Here is a 16,988-nt window from a genome sequence, read left to right as displayed (position 1 = left end):
TATTCCAGGAGACAGCCATTAATGTCATTGTTTTCCAGGCTGACGTCACCTTCTTGACCCAGGACTCATTTTGCCCTATAATTTATTGGACTTTGCCCCAGCCAAATCGTACAAACTTACTTAGATCCAAATGCTGTACCCTAAGATTCCTCTGACCCTCCTGGCAAAGAATGCTTTTCCTAGGACTCTTGTATGCCTGTGAAACCCATATATTTGACTCTTGCCGTGTGTTTGAATTTCCCCTATAATAAAAGAATCTTTGCTTTGGAAAAACACTCATCTAGTCAGTTTGCTCGTGGAAGGGACCTGGTATACATTGGCAGAGGGTCTCACATGTTAATGACCTCTTGCATCCTTCTCCTTGCTGCTAGTTCACCCTACTTGCAAGGAGACCCATCTAGGTAACATAAGACATTACTCAACCTGCCAAAGAATGCAGCAAGCCTCTCCTTGCAGCATCTTGTTGAGTTAAGCAGGACTTCAGAGCTCAAGTTTTTTCTTCAAAGTCCAATCTTCTCAAAACCTTGGTCACTGCCCTATGGACATCTTTATTTCTCAAGCTGTAAATGAAAGGGTTGAGCATGGGGGTGACCACAAGGTAAAAGACAGCAATGTGTTTATCACTATCAAGAGCTGTCTCCACCCCAGTTCTCATATACAGAAAGAAGAGGACACCATAGAACATGACGACCACAACCAGGTGGGAAGCACAAGTGGAAAAGGCCTTGTGCCGTCCACGTTTTGACTGCATTTGAAAGACGGAGTAGAGAATGAGCCCATAGGAGACAAGGATAATAGAAAAGGAGCCCACGAGGATCAGTGTGCAACCTACAAAAATAACGGGCTCTGTGTAGCGGGCCTCAACACATGTCTTTTTAAACACAACTGGCTGCTCACAGAAGAAGTGGTTGATGTGGTTGGTCCCACAGAAGGGGAGAGAAATGGTGCAGGTCACGTTGATCGAAGCAAGGAAGAAACCAATGGCCCAGGAAGCTGAGGTGAGCTGCCATTGGTGCTTCTTGCTCATGATAGCAGCGTATACCAGCGGGCTACAGATGGCCAAGCAGCGGTCATAGGCCATGGCGCTCAGAAGCAGGCATTCCGTGCAGCCCAGGCATGTAGTAGCATACATCTGGGCCGCACAACGGGTGAAGGAGATGGCTCCATTTCCACTCATCAGGTGAGTCAGCATCTGAGGTACAGTAGTAGTGACAAAACAGATCTCTACACCAGAAAGATGTGTGAGGAAGAAGTACATGGGTGTGTGAAGGCATGAATCAACCCGCACGAGGATTATAATTAACAGGTTCCCCACAATGGTAGCTGAGTACATAAAGAGGAATACCACAAAGAGAAGAATCTGAGTTTCTCGGTTATTGGAGAGACCCATCAAGATGAAATCTGTGACAGAAGTGATGTTCTCAGCCCCCATCCTGGCCTCCTGGCTGCAGAAAAAGTTCAACATTGAGAGTGATATTTACCTTAGACACCTGCATTGTTGTTGTACATATATATGTTGTATGTTGTGTTTTAGTGTGTTTTAATGTTTTTAAATTTTATGCTTTTAGTGTTGTTACTCACCCTGAGCCTGCTTGCAGGGAGGGTAGGATATAAATGTGAATAAATGTTTTTGAATAAATAAATAAATAAATACAAACAAGCCATATTTTTCCCTTTGAGGCTTCAATAAAAGCCAAATCAACCTATTAAACTCAACATTATAATTGTAGAGCAAATTGCAACAAGGTTCGATATAAATTTCCAGCAATCCTTATCCAGAATAGTATCTCAAAGATTTTTAATTGTGAAAGGCATCTCTCATTGGGTTCTATGACTCCCCACAGTTTTCTAGGGTCAGGGTGTGTAGCGGGGGACCCCACACAAGTAGTTTCAAAGATGGTGTACTTTAGCTTCTAAGGAGGAAGGAAAGCAAGATGGGGATTCCAAAGGCAGACATGGTGAAAGGTTGTCAGTGCTTTTAACCTTCAAAGCCCTAAACAGACTGGGACCAACATACCTGAGGGACCCTCTCTCCCTGTATGTACCCCAGAGAGCATTAAGATCGACAAGTAAACATCTACTGGTGGTCCCTGGCCCCAGGGAGGCTTGGCTGGCCTCGACCAGGGCCAGGGCCTTTTCAGTCCTGGCCCCCACCCGGTAGAACTCTCTGTTAGAGGACACTTGGGCCCGTCAAGTCCTTAGATCTTTTCAGCAGTCCTGTAAGACAGTGACGTTCTGCCAGGTATATAGTTGAGGCTGGTCTAGGTGTTCTGGACATGCCTACCGACCGGTCTCCCATGGGAGGACGCCACATAACATCTGCCCCCCCCACAAGAAGTCACAGTGATGACATCAGTGCGTTCCCCTCCCCCCTTCATTTGAGCTCGTTTGCAGGGAGGGCAAGCTAAAAATTGAATAAATTATTGTTATTGTTGTAAGTCTCCTTGGGAGAAAAGGCTGATTTGTGAGTAAAGGCTTACGTATGTCTAAGTCAGGAGATCCAGGGAATGAGCATGGCAGGAAGAATGGGAATAAAAGGCCAGAGTAGGAGGAAAGTGAGAGCGGGGCAGGAAGCTGGACAGCTGACTTGGGCTAGGGCTTTCTAGGGCAGAAGGGACTAGGCTAGGATTGGTACATTCCTGGAGATTTTGGGGGGGGGGGTAGAGTCTGGGGAGGGTGGGGTTTGGGGAAGAACCTCAGTTGGGAACAATATCATATAATCCACTTTCCAAGGCAGCTGTTTTCTCCAGGGGAACTGATCCCTTTCATCTAGAGATCAGTTATAATTCCAGGAAATCGTCAGCCACCATCAGGAGTTTGGCAACTCTAGACTCAGCCCTTCTATCACCCGGGGGGTAGTGGTGGTGGTGGAATCCTGGCTACTAGAGCACCAAATTAGTGTCTAAGCTTATCTCCCTTCAAAGTCTGGCCCTTCAGCAACCATGCAGTGGCTAAAGGCAGCAGTATCCTGTGCTGAAACTCAGGGCGAAGCTACAAGTGACGAATGACACTTGAACAGCAAGTGGATTTCTCCCTGTTCACTTGCGCTCCACTCAATCCACTTGCCGTTCAAGTGTCATTCGTCACTTGTAGCTTGGCCCACAGGCTTTGGAGCAGGTCTTGATGCCTCCTGAAACTGGTACTCAGAGGTGCGGTATCTCTGAACAAAGTTCCAGTGAGTCATCCTAGCTACATGAGGGGACAAAGAAACAGGTCAGTTCTTCTCTTCGGACAGGCTTAATAGAAGGCAGTTGAAAATGTTTAATTCTCCTTTTGTTGGCTTTATTTTAAAGGTACGTTAAGCAGTCACTGTTCCAGGGAAATGGTTTTAAGTTACAGGAAGACAGAAACTGAGTTTAGTTAGGGATGCTCTAACAAAGTTTAGGGATGCCTGTTTGGCTCACGTGGTTATTGACGTTGGTGATCAGGGAGCCAGTTATTTGCCTACCTGTTCAGCTGGGAAACGTCTGGCAGCATTCCAGCCGTGCAAGGATGTAGCAAGAACAGAAGTTGGCTCTCACCTTCTCAGAGAATGAGCTGTAAGGCAGCCACAATCTCTCCTCTCCTGGCTTCTCCCTGCATCCCACCCTTGCACATACATAGGGAGAAGTTGGCAGAAAGAGATACGCAGCTAGTTGCTTCTGTTCTCCCCCTCCAACCTTTTTGCTGTTGACGGAGGGAAAAGGCTTGGAGGGGAGAAAACAGATGCCAGCACACCTGATATGATATCCCCAACCTAAGCTTTTTGCTGCTTCTTACTCCATGGATTCAGATGTCTAAATACACAGTACATTTGCAAGGGGTTGGAGGGCTGATTAGAAACAAAATGACAGTTGATTTCCCCCTAGGAAATATTACTGGCTGCCAGCAATTCTCGGGGCAGGATGGTAAACATGGAGATGTTTACAAAAATAGGCTCCTGATCTCATGCTGCACGGTGACCCACCGTAGACAATAAAGTTTCCACAGGTGAAGAAGGAGCATTTGAAGCCAAACTTCAGCTGGTTCTCGGATCTCTTGACTAGACATGGGTACGAACAGCATTACGAACAGAAAAAACCAACAAACAGCCTAATCTGCTGTTCTTGAACAAGCTGTTCGTGAGGCCCCATCCTAAATGAACAGGTGGTCATTGCAAGCCTCATTCGTTGCCTTTGGCAGCCGTTTGGCAAGCCAGACAGTCTGGCACCTTCTGCAATCAATCCCCTTGGCAACCGGAGGCAGGGAGGGACTGAACTCTGTCTGAACTCCTTCTAGCTTTCCTTCTGGCTTTAACCCTTCAAAGTACTTCCAGCAGAGAGTCCCATTTTTGCCACTGTGAAGAAAAAATGACAGCCAATGGGGAGACCCGTGGATCCTGCCTTTCCCGGGGTGCAATCTCTCTGAAACTTTGGGGGGTCTTCAGTGAGGACTATGTCCCCTGCAAATTTGGTGGGTATTGGACATTGGGAAGGTCACTTTTGTAACCCCTCAAACTAGCTGCCAGCAGACACTGCTTTTTTGCCAGGACAGGGCCCTTTAAATTATCAGCTGGCAGGCGGCAGGGGGGAATCCCCCCTGCCGCCTGCCAGCTGATAGTTTAAAAGAATCTTTAAAGGGACAGATAAGTGGGTTTGAGGGGAGGGGGCTAAGTGGGGGTGGGGTGGGGGTGGGGGTGGTTCTGGCCCCCATGAACAATGAACATGTCCAGGAACAGTTCATGTTCGTCCATGTTCGTTGTTCACTGTTCATGGATGGCACCAAACGATGAACAGGCTGTTCAGGTTTTTTTCTCCGTTCATGCGCATGTCTACTCCTGACAGGTTCTGGACAAAGGGGCAGCCCCAAACATTATGGCAGCTGCTAGAGTCATTTGACACACACCAAACCTATTCTGGATAAGCTTGTAGGCTGATCTCCTGCATTTAATAGGGTACATTTGGCTGCCGAACAGTCACAGCAGAATTTGTAGTATCTCTTACTTTTTATTTTAGCGTCAATGATTAAGTTGACCAGTCTGCCCATGATCTGACACATAAAAGATTCATGAAGGGGAGGACAGGAAATGGGCCAGACTGGAGAAAGTTGCTAAAACTTTGCACTATGGCTACTTTTAGTAGGCCCATCTTTTCTAGGGTACCACTTCTGTGCGTAAAGTAAAGGTCAATTGTAAATTGAGATAGGGGACAGAATTTTGGGAAGTGGAATCAGCAGCTGCATTGATCTCTTGCAACAAGCCATATGAATTTTTTTTAAAAAATGAAAGTGTGGGTAGGAATTCATCCCCCCTGCCCTCTGCTAAGATCAAGGAGAGCTCCACAATGGAGCAACCTGCCTGCTTAAAGATGTCTTGAAATGTGTTTTCCTGGGAGAATGTTAAGAAAATTTCACTTTTTTCTTTCTAGCATTTTTTAAAATGTTGGCTTGAGCTCCCTTTAATACAGGGGGTACATCCTTCTTTGAGAGATAAACACAATTTGAAACTCACACAGTAAACTGCAACTCTGCCTTTGTGTTCGCTCAATTTGTGGTTTTTGCTTGAAAAGAGGTGAAAGATTAGGCAGGCAGGATTCTTCCCCACTGGCTCAGTAAGAGTCAAGTTCTTTCTGCTTTCCACTATTGCCCTTGCAATAAACGCAAAGTCATGGAAACGACTGACAACTTGGGAACTTGTCTCTTTTTAGGAAGTAGTTATTCTAATTGTTTGATTGCATTATGTCAGCGGTCCATCTAGCCTAACACTTTCTATCTTGACTAACACTTGCTCTCCTCAGTCTTCCATCACTTGTTAGCAGACATTCTTCAAATGAAGATACCAGGAAATGTATACCTGCAACCAGTTGCTCCATCAGTAAACGGCGGTTCCTAAAGAACCATCTTTGACGAGTTCTCCTCCAACCAACTCCTGAGGGCTTTGAAGGCGACAAGGAACATAATCCTTCCTGTCCTACTGCTGAACAATACTCAGCATTAGAAGACTGACAGCGTGGTGGTTTCGTTTGTTTTCCTATGAACTCAGTGTTTTGAGTGCTCCAGATAAAGACTGTAGATCTGCTTCATGGGGATAGCGCTGATCCCTTTGGGATTTTTCCCTGGATCATTATATTGTTACCTTAATCTCTTGGGTTTTTTTCTCGATGCTTTCCAACAAAAGTTGATTAATAGAGAAAAAGAAATAAAGGAAACATAGTATCATAGAATCATAGGGTTGGAAGCGACTTTCGGGGTCGCCTAGTCCAACCCCCAGTACAATGCAGGAAATTTACAGTTACCGTCCCTCCCCCACATACACATACACTCAGTGACCCTTACTATATGCCCAGAAGATGGCAAAACACTCTCAGGATCTCTAGCCAAACTGACCTGGGGAAAATTGCTTCCTGACCCCAAGGTGGTGTTTCGCATTACACTCACATGCCCTGGCTTTCTATTCATTTGCCAAAGGTATACCATCCTGGATGACCTGTTAGGGGTCTCAGCCAACCACCTCCCACTTAAGGAGTGGATCTACAAATCAGATGCAGTGATGGATCGGCCATCAATATTAAAATCTAAGGCAGCTCCTTGTTATAAACTAATCAGATTTGATCACTTAAGATCTCCCTACCTAGCCAGTATTTCTCATTATAACCTCAAAGTCTCTTTCACTGCTCTGCACTTTCAGATGATGCAAACAGCTCTCTTGGCAGGGCGTTATTCTCACATCCCTATGGAACACCGCAGCTGCATTTATGGATTATCTACAGTGGAGAACCTTTCCCACTACCTACTTTATTGTCCATTATATAGTGTACCCAGAGCTAAATTCTTGGCCAGAATCCTATCAGTCACAAACACATATTCTGAAATCGAGAAGATTGTGTTTTTGTTATCTGACACTGATAATCATGTGTCCTACAGAGTCTCTCAGTTTGCACTCACAGCCAAAAAGATAAGATCTAAGGTGGTACTGGATGAGGCTGTTTCATGATTCCTGGGATAGTGTGGTATACTGTACTGTTTGAATTAATTTTAATTAACCTTTTCAAACTGTGATACCGGATTTAAGTGTTTATTAGTTGATGTTTGGAAAATTTGTGACAGCCTATGGCTATAGACAATAAACTCGTTGGTACTTTGGTACATTACCCTGGGCATGTAAGAAGGGGCCACAAGAAGGGGCCACATCTTGATACATTTATCTATCTGCAAATGTAAGTTCTTTTTCTATTTTACAAGTCTGTAATAAAACAAACTACCACATTTAATTAAACAAACAATAAAAAACAGATTAAATTACACACAAATAATCCCCCAAATAGCCCAAAGTAAACACAGAAGAGAGTAAACAACAGAGTTGTTATTAGGGTTGTCAATCTCCCTGTGGGGCCTGGCTTCCCTGTGTGGATGGCAGGCTCCTGCCTGCTCTCACCCCACTCTCCATGACTGGTCAGTTGTGGAACTCTGTGTTCTGAGGTAAAAATCAGGTAAAGGAAACTACAGACAGTTGAAGAAAGACAGTACAAGATTTCTGAATAGGGATTTTATATAAAAGTCAATAAGGCAACTGAGTTTTTAAATGCTGATGGAGAGATGGTGCATGACCTTTCTAGGGGCTATTTCAATGTGAACCTCTCACATGAACCTGCCGAAGTGCCTACCACACCACCCCTCCCTCAGTCCAACTCCACTTTACACCTCTCACAGCCATCACCTCTTATTGCCCCCAAGAAGCCTCCTGGGAGATGTCGTGCAAGATACACTGATGCTGAAAGGAGGAAGCAACTTAGAGATGCGGCAAAGAAATATGTGCATCATACTCCTGTGGTGCATCGAGCAGCAGTGGCCAAGTACCAGCAAGATCACCCCGAGGTGCACAGAGTGGCAGAGTCTCTCTGTGAGCAAAGCAATCCTGGAAGATGAGTAGACCTTCCATGGAAGGTCAAGGCTCACTCAGGCATGGCAAATGATCCTTCGCTACCTTCAAGCTGCCTCTTAACCTCATCCATGCAGAAACACCTCTGTTCAGCATCACAAAACAAAGCAACATGGCCCAAGTGCTGCGGAATGGTAAGCTCATTGTTTGGGATGAGAACACCATGGCACACAAGGGGTGTTTTGAGGAACTGAGCATAACCCTCAAAGATGTCAGGGCAATGAGAGAGTGATGGGAGGAGTTACCATGCTGCTGGCTGGAGACTTCTGGCAGGCTCTGCCAGTAGTCCCAAGGGGAACTCAAGCTGACGAGGTTACCATGGGTGTTAAGGCATCGTATCTGTGGCCTCTCATCAGGAAACTCTCACTAAGAAAGAACATGAGGGTCCACTTGAGAGGCAAGGTATCCAATGGGGAATTCTCTGAACTCCTACTAAAAATAGGGGATGGGGTGTATCCTGAATCCAAGGGAAAGGTGACCATTGCTGCAGGCCTGGGCACAGTAGTGATGACCCTAGCAGACCCAACAGTGATGATATACCCTGATATCACCGCTATCACAGGGAAGTCCATGGACTGGCTGTGCAAGTGTGCCATTCTGACCCCCAAGAATGACAAGGCTGCCATCATTAATGAAACACAACTTAACTCCTTTGAAGGGGAAGAAATGGAGTACAGATTTGTGGACTCACTGGTGCAAATGGATAACATGGTCCATTACCCTGTGGAGTTCCTCAACACACTCAACACAGCCAGCCCTCCTGGCTTCCCAGCTCAAAGTGGGGACTCCACTGATGCTGCTCCAGAACCTCAAAGTGGGGACTCCACTGATGCTGCTCCAGAACCTCAACCCACCCAAACTCTGCAATGGCACCAGATGGCGAGTGAAAGCCCTCCACAGGAATGTCATTGAGGCCACATTGTTCACCAGCAGTGCTCAGGGGGAGTTGATGTGCACACTACACATACCACTCATACCATCAGATAGCCTCTTTGAATTCAAGAGACTGCAGTTCCTCCTCAAGGTCTGCTTTGCTATGACGATCATCAAGTCCCAGGAGCAGACACTGAAGGTGACAGGAATTGACTTGAGGGAGGACTGCTTCTCACATGGGCAGTTCTACGTGGCCTGCTGCAGAGTGAGCTCACCCAGCAGCCTGGTGATCCTAGCACCTGAGGGGAAAACCACCATTGTGGTCTACAAAGAAGTGCTTCAGTAGAAAAAAAAGTTGTATGTATTTTTCACTTTATTTATTGCACTACAATCTTTTCCTTTTAAAATCTCTTCAATAAATGTTACATTTCAAAATTCACTTCATCAGTTTTTGGCATCAACATGCTTCACTTTATTCAAACACCTTTGTGAAGCTCAGGTACTATGCTATTAAAAAAGACACACAAACCAAAAAATGTTACATACCCATAAATGTTTTAAATGGATTTCAAGTAGTTAAATACCATAGCAAAGCATGGCTATCAAGCTAGTCATATAAAAAGGGGGTGCCAGCACTTTTTTCCAGCTGAAAATCCATCACTCCCAATTATCTCACCACAAATCCACAATGCAGATGAGGCCAGCTGAGAGACTGCCAAATGTGTTTTGTAGCCGAGCAAAGATTAAATCATCACTGTCCAAACCCAACACTTGAGCCAAACTAGTAGCTGGCAGGTCCTGGGCAATTTCTAGCCCATTGAGGTATAGACACCAACACTCAGGTTTGTTCTTCAAACCCGGGCCTTCTCAAGACCTTGGCCATTGCCTTATGGATCTCTTTGTTCCGCAAACTGTAGATGATGGGATTGAGTATGGGGGTGACCACTATGTAAAAGACAGCTGTTTGCTTGTCACGATCGTCAGCTGCATCCACACCAGGTCTCATGTACATAAAGATGAGCGTACCATAAAAGAGGGTGACCACCACCAGATGGGAGGTACAAGTGGAAATTGCCTTTCGCCGTCCAACTCTTGACTGCATTTGAAACACAGAGTAGAGAATGAGCCCATAAGAGATCAGGATAACAGAAAAGGGACCCACAAGGATTAGTGTAGACACCATGAAAATAACGGGCGCTGTGTAGCGGCTTTCAATACAGGCGTATTTAAACACAACTGGCTGCTCACAGAAGAAGTGGTTGATGTGGTTGGTCCCACAGAAGGGGAGGGATATAGTGCAGGTCACGTTGACCGCAGCAAGGAGGAAACCAACGGCCCAGGAAGCTGAGGTGAGCTGCCATTGGTGCTTCTTGCTCATGACAGCAGCGTAAACCAGGGGGCTGCAGATGGCCAAGCAGCGGTCATAGGCCATGGCGCTCAGAAGAAGGCATTCCGTGCAGCCCAGGCATGTAGTAGCATACATCTGGGCCGCGCAACGGGTGAAGGAGATGGCTCCATTTCCACTCACCAGGTGAGCCAGCATCTGAGGCCCAGTAGTGGTGACAAAACAGATCTCTACACCAGACAGATGTGTGAGGAAGAAGTACATGGGTGTGTGGAGGCAAGAGTCAACCCGCACGAGGATTATGATCAGCAGGTTCCCCACAATGGTAGCTGAGTACATAATGAGGAATACCACAAAGAGCAAAATCTGAGTTTCTCGGTTATTGGAGAGGCCCACCAAGATGAACTCTGTGACAGAAGTGATGTTCTCAGCCCCCATCCTGGCCTCCTGGCTGCAGAGAAAGTTCAACATTGAGAAAGAGTGATATTTACCTTAGATACCTGCATTGTTGTTGTACATATATATGTTGTATATTGCGCTTTAATATATTTTAATGTTTTAATTGTATGCTTTTATCTTTTACATTGTATGCTTTTATCTTTTACCTGCTGAGTAAAGGGTAAAAAAAGCATAAAATGTAAAAAGAATATTCAAGCATATACAACGTACAAGGGGAGCTGAGTACGAAAGGAGGAATACCACAAAACGGAAAATCTGAGCCTTGTGTTGATTGGAAAGTCCCACCAAGATGAGCTGTGCATCAGAGGTAACATTTTCAGTCAATATCCTGGCCTCCTGGCTTCTTAGAAAATACAATACTGATATTCTCTTATGTACCTCTGAATGCACTAAAGTAAACTCAAAAGCAAACAGACTCAAGACCTTAATTGCAGTATAAACAGTAACAAGATTTTACATGTATTTCCAGCAATCACCATCCCTAATCTACATGCCTTTGCAATTTTCAACATGATCAGATGTTTGAATGCAAAGAAAACATGGTTGTCTCTAGCCATGGATTGTTACTTTCACCATGACAGTGGTTACATCTTAGCTGTACAGTAGGATTTGTCTGTGGCTCAATGTGAGAGCCTCAGCTTTGCATGTAGAAGGTCCCAGGTTCAATCCCTTGTATCTACAGCTAAAAAGACCAGACAGTAGGTGATAAGAAAGATGTCTCCCCATGACCCTGGGGAACTCCTACATTTTTGACCTGGTGGACCAAGGGTTTGATTCAGTATAAAACAGCTTCGTCTGTATGACTTCACAGCTATGCTAAGCTCTGACATTTGACTCCTTGTCCTGAACAGCTTTTTATATTACAAACAGAGAGGCTGGAAATGCAGGGAAACATAACTGTAGATGACTTCTATACATGCCAGGTACAGAGCTTAATGATGCTCAAGACCATTTGGTTTGCAGTTTATCAAGCTCTGTCAAAGGAGGCATGAGAGGGGTTTCATTGGGGTGAAATTTAAAAAGAGTTGCGGAGTTTAATATTACTGCGTTCAAAATAAGTAGACAAACCTCTGTGGTTTTAGATCTAGAAAAATAGTACATATCAGGGAAAAGGATACATTTGGTTAGAAAATAAAGAATAGCTAACTAACTACATCTTGATGGTTAGAAAGAAAGACTGAGACTTCCTTAGAGACTGAAACTTAGACTGAACAAAAAGCAATAAAACCTTAGTATATGTTACTAGTTAATTGCCCCCCCCCCAATAAACTGGTTCATCCAATAGACAATCCTAGATTCCTTTATTAAGACTAGACTTCCCTTTGAAACACCACAACAGGGCATTAGGGCAGCAACCAGTCCATGGTCTGCCCCTATATGAAACTGGTACTCAGAGATGCACTGCCTCTGAACATGGAGGTTCCATTGTTCCAGCCTGGCTGAATGAAGGGGATGAGAAAAAGGGTTGTGCCTAATTTTTTCCCAGGTTAATAACAGACAGTCTAAAATATCTAAATTTTGTTTTCATTTCTTTTATTTGAAAGCTGCATATGGAAGCAGTCCTGGCTCGTGGATCACAATTTTAAAATAAAGGAACCAGAAAATTCAAAAGGAGCTTTAATTAGCACTGATGATTGAATTGTCCAGTGTGTGGATGGTGTGAAAAATACAATAAATGCTATAAAGGGGAGACCACTTGCTAAAACCCTTGCAATAAAGCCATTTCCAGTAGACGACTATTTTCTCAAGTGCTCGAGGATGAGGAAGCGTGCCACAGACTGAGACGTGAGATGGAATTTTGCACACTTTAGGACAAACCATCTGAAAACTGAACAAAAAGAGAGTGCAAGGAAGAAGTTTTTTCCCCTTTCTTCTTCCCAAGATCAAGGACAGCTCACAATGGGGCAAACCGCCTGCTTAAGGAAGTTCAGAAATATTTCCCTCTGGGGGAATTTTAAGAAAAAAGTGACCTTTTTCATTCTAGCATAAATGTTTGTGCGCTAAAGACCATCGAATACAGGTGCCAGACCTTCCTTTGACAAGCATTCCCAATATGCAATCCCACTTTATGAAATACAACCATACCTTTGTGCTGTTCCTAGGCAGTCTTCAGGAACCACGGTTTTAAAAACAAACGTTTTATGCCAGTACATAAAACAGCCAGAAGACTCAGTCAGCTTCGTCTTGTAAGATGTTAAAAATGGATATAGAAGTTACTGGACTGTCAGAGACTTTATAGGAAGATGTGCGTCATAGTTAACGAAAACTGCTGATGGAGCATTTCTCCATGGTGTTTTCAAAAATGTGCCTGTGGCAGGATCTTGGAGCCTATGCGCAAGTTCAGTCAAAGAGCGGAAAGCATCTAGAATTCTCTAGCTTTACCACAGCAAGAAGCATTGCAGATCAATATGGACCCAGAACCGTGTCATACAAGTACCTAAATCATCATTTAACAGTTTAGAAATATGCGGTTTAGCTTGCATGGAAATTCATGATGCCCGATTTTTCCAAGGAGGTCCACCACCTGTAAGACCAAGATGAGTTGCTTGTGTTGCAAACTCCATCTCTTCTTGCAGAATATCTCTTGACTGGCTGCAGCTCTCTGGGACCTCCAGTCTATGTTGCTCCTTGCTCTTTCAGCTGACATACCGTCACTGAAGTGCCAAGAGATCCTTTATCTTCTAACTATGTGCTTAGCTTGCTAAGCCCATGTTCGTCAACCTCCATGACAGATGTTTCTCCAACCAATTCTAAAGTTGCACAAAGTGATGGAAAATAAACTCTTTTCAATTAGATGATGTATCTTTTTCTCTTGATGATTTCAAAAGTTTGAGGGTTTGGGAAGATAATAAAAGCTTTGGGACTCCTTCACAGGGAATGCCTAGATCCCTTAGAGGCTGTCATTAGATTGTTAACTTTTTGTCACTTGTGATCTCCTCAACTTGTTGGGTCTCAAGAGCTTAATATGGTGTTTGGAGAGGGAGGAAGAATTTCTTTGAATTGTTTGAACAAAACAATGAAGAAAACCATAGGGTGCCTCTCAAAACTTTCCTCAGCAATTTGGAGAGTATGGATTTTTCATTCAAATATTTCCTTTGCCTCACTGATTTTGCTGTATTTCCATTATGAATCTCCTACCAATGGAGAACAGAGAAAAGGAAACATTATTGTTGATACGTTCCATTTATATCACAGATGTTTGGGTCTTCTATCAGCCTCTCTGAGATAAACTAAGCTGCAATCTCCAACAGGTAGCTCTTGCATTGCTAGTAGCTTTCTGGCTTCTGCAGAATAGCTCATGCGTCCTCTAGGAGAACCAGGAAAGGAGAATGAAAAGGTCTGTTCTCGGCTTTTTAAAAGAAAGCTTTTATTTCATAGGACTTTACTGACTACAGGAAAAGTGCCAAACCCCCATTTTCTTCATACAGCTGAGAACTGAAAATTTGCTTTTTAAAATAAAAAGTTGGATCCAGTGCTATTACTAGGAAAACAAGTTAAGGCAGCTGCAAACAACACCTTTTACAACCTCACTCTAGCCTGGAAGATGGCTTCTTACCTCAACGTGGCCAACCTGGTCACCTGGATCCATGCTATGGTAACATCAAGGCTTGACTATTGTAATGCACCATACAGAAGTCTCCCATCCAAATTAACTAGGAGACTCCAGTTGGTGCAAAACTCTGCAGCACAACTGCTATCAGGAGTGAGCAGGAGCATGAATATCACCCCCCATTCTGCAGTCACTCTATTGGTTACCTATCAGATACTCTGCTCAGTTCAAGGTATTGGTTATCACATACAGAGCTCTTCATGGCCTTAGCACGACATACCTATGGGACTACCTCCCCCCCCCCCCACACAACATGTTCCTCCACGGCAGCTTCGCTCAACTGAAAAGGGTCTCCTGCAGGTGCCACCCTGCACATGGGTGAAATCAACAGCAGCCTGTACATGGGTTTTCTCTGTGGAGGCCCTTACCCTGTGGAACGGCCTGCCTGAGGAGGTCAGGAGCATCCCCACTCTCCTAGCTTTCTGCAAATGATGCAAAATCAAATGATTCAAAAAGGCTTTAGTATTGTAGGGAGGGACTCTCAGATGCTTTGCTGATGAGTTAAGGACCATAGACTTCACCACTATGTTGCCTTAAATATGTGCTCATATGAGCTACCTGTGCTTGATGTGGTCTAATATCAGCCCTAGAATTGCTTATGTTCTGTTTTATCATTTCATCAACTCTGTATTGGAGTCTTACTAATGCTCTGTCTTTGTATACTTGTTTTTATTTTTACCCTATGGCACTGTTTATGGAAATATCCTTGAAATTGACTGTACTGTTCTCAAACTTTGTAATCCGCCTTGAGTTTCAGTGAGAAAGGCAGACTATAAATGACATAAATAAATAAATAAACTCTGTATTTCTTTACAGACAATAGTCTTGGTAGTGTGGTTTAGATTAGCAATACCAAGTTGAACTTGTACCCTTAAATCCCTCCTTCCCTTCTTAGATGGCCTCAATCCATATTACAGCTGTGTATACAATCAACTTTTTACTGACTTGGGGCCAAGCTACACATGACGAAAGACACTTGCCTGGCAAGTGGATTGAGTGGAGGGCAAGTGAACAGGGAGAAATACACTTGCCGTTCAAGTGTCATTTGTCACTTGTAGCTTGGCCCTCAGTCAGTGAAAGCCCTGAACCTCATTGGGTGACCTTAGGAATACTTATTTACTTCATTTATATCCTGCTTTTCTCCCATGTAAATGTAATATGCAAGCAGGTAGGGGACTCTGAGCCAAAGGAAACTTCAGTTGTGCCCAGACTAACAAAACAAGGGAGGATACAGCCCAAGACACCATGCAGAAATCAGCATTTGGCAACCCTAGGCTTAATTTGTTCATCCTCTCTTGCCAAAAAAGAAGAAAGGAACCTGAAACTGTGGAGAAAGTACTGGCCCTCCAGAACCTGGCCCATCTAGAACACCCCAACCCTCCTATCTGTATTAAAGTTATGTTTCTGGGTGAAAATAGCACCTTTGCTTGTAATTCCAAACATAGCTGTAGGGTGGTGGCAGTGGAGAGTGCCCTCAAGTCAGAGTTGACTTATGGTGACCCCTGGTGGGACTTTCATGGCAAGAAACTAACAGAGGTGGTTTGCTATTGCCTGCCTCTGCAACCCTGGTCTTTGTTGGAGGTCTCCCATCCAATTACTAACCAAGGCTGACCCTGCTTAGCTTCTGGGATCTGACGAGATCAGAGTACAGATTTAAAAACTGCACAGTGAAGATACTTTTGGCTCAGAGAGAGCTAATGGGATTGGGGAAGAGACTGAAAAACCTAAACAGAGGAAGAGAAGGAAACAGGAAAGGGGGAGAGGAGGAGGCATGGGAGGCAAGGCTTTTTTTCAGCTGGAACGTGGTGGAACAGAGTTCCAGCACCTCTTGAAAATGGTCACATGGCTGGTGGCCCCACCTCCTGATCTCCAGACAGAGGGGAGTTTAGATTGCCCTCCACGCCACAGTGGGCTATTTAAACTTTAAAAAACTCCCCCCTTGTTCCAGTTGACCCAAAGTGATGTCATTGTGCAGTCCTGGGAGCATGCATGAAAAAAAGCCCTGATGGGAGGGAAAACTGAAGGCCAAGCTGCTAGAAAAAGGGAAGGAAAGGGAGAAGACTGGGGGAATGGGAGAGACTGCATGGACTGCCAGGGGGAGAAAGAAGAGGAAAATGGGAGTAATGTGCGGAGGGCCATCAGAATCAGCTAGGGATGATCTAATCTCCCCCATGACCTTGTGAATTCCCTATTTGTGATCACTATTTATGCTTCCTCTCTGAGTACCTCAACTTACCTCCATTTAAATTAGACAAAGAGTGAAAATGGAGACAAAAATGAATTCATGGAAACTGCTATATTTAATTTTTATAGGAGTACATCAATGGCAACGTAAGCCAGTGAATTAATGATAAATACATTTTAGAGGCAGCACCTGCATTTGGAACTGTCCTCATAAAACATTTGCAATGCAGTCATAATGCAGTTTCATGGTGAGCAGGTCAAACTACAGGACTCTTTTTGTCCCTTTTCTCTAGCCTGATTTGCACATGGAACCGTGTGAGGTATGAAATCCCTGAGGTGGTACAAGAAGCTACATTTTTGGGACACGCTTTGTGATGGCTCCTCCGTGGTGAGGGGGAAAACCTTCTTGCTAATAGAAAATGGAACAGCGGGGGAGAAAATGGTAGCCAAACCTTGTTCCTGTGGTCCTTCTTTTCTATTTATACAGAATGTTTCTATGGATAAAAAAAACCCCACTCAAAATTATGTTTTTTTCACCATTTATATTTCATTCTAACCACTGTAAAATTGCCTTCATCTGTCAATGGCCGTTTCCACGCTGCTTACCTTCATCCGGAATGCTG

General features: G+C 44.3%; 2 protein-coding genes across 2 annotated transcripts; both read right to left on the bottom strand.

The window, feature by feature from the left end:
• Window positions 1-487: 487 nt before the first annotated feature.
• Window positions 488-1,432, bottom strand: LOC129339656 (olfactory receptor 2D3-like). The gene has a single exon (XM_054994237.1). The coding sequence runs from the start codon at window positions 1,430-1,432 to the stop codon at window positions 488-490; it is 945 nt and encodes a 314-aa protein (XP_054850212.1).
• Window positions 1,433-9,605: 8,173 nt separating this feature from the next.
• Window positions 9,606-10,550, bottom strand: LOC129339654 (olfactory receptor 2D3-like). Its single transcript, XM_054994236.1, has one exon. The coding sequence runs from the start codon at window positions 10,548-10,550 to the stop codon at window positions 9,606-9,608; it is 945 nt and encodes a 314-aa protein (XP_054850211.1).
• Between the last annotated feature and the right edge of the window lie 6,438 nt (window positions 10,551-16,988).

The sequence above is a fragment of the Eublepharis macularius genome, chromosome 12, assembly GCF_028583425.1.
Source record: "Eublepharis macularius isolate TG4126 chromosome 12, MPM_Emac_v1.0, whole genome shotgun sequence".
Taxonomy (NCBI): Eukaryota; Metazoa; Chordata; class Lepidosauria; order Squamata; family Eublepharidae; genus Eublepharis; species Eublepharis macularius.
Note: the sequence above shows the minus strand (reverse complement) of the source record. Positions and strands in the feature narration are given on the sequence as shown.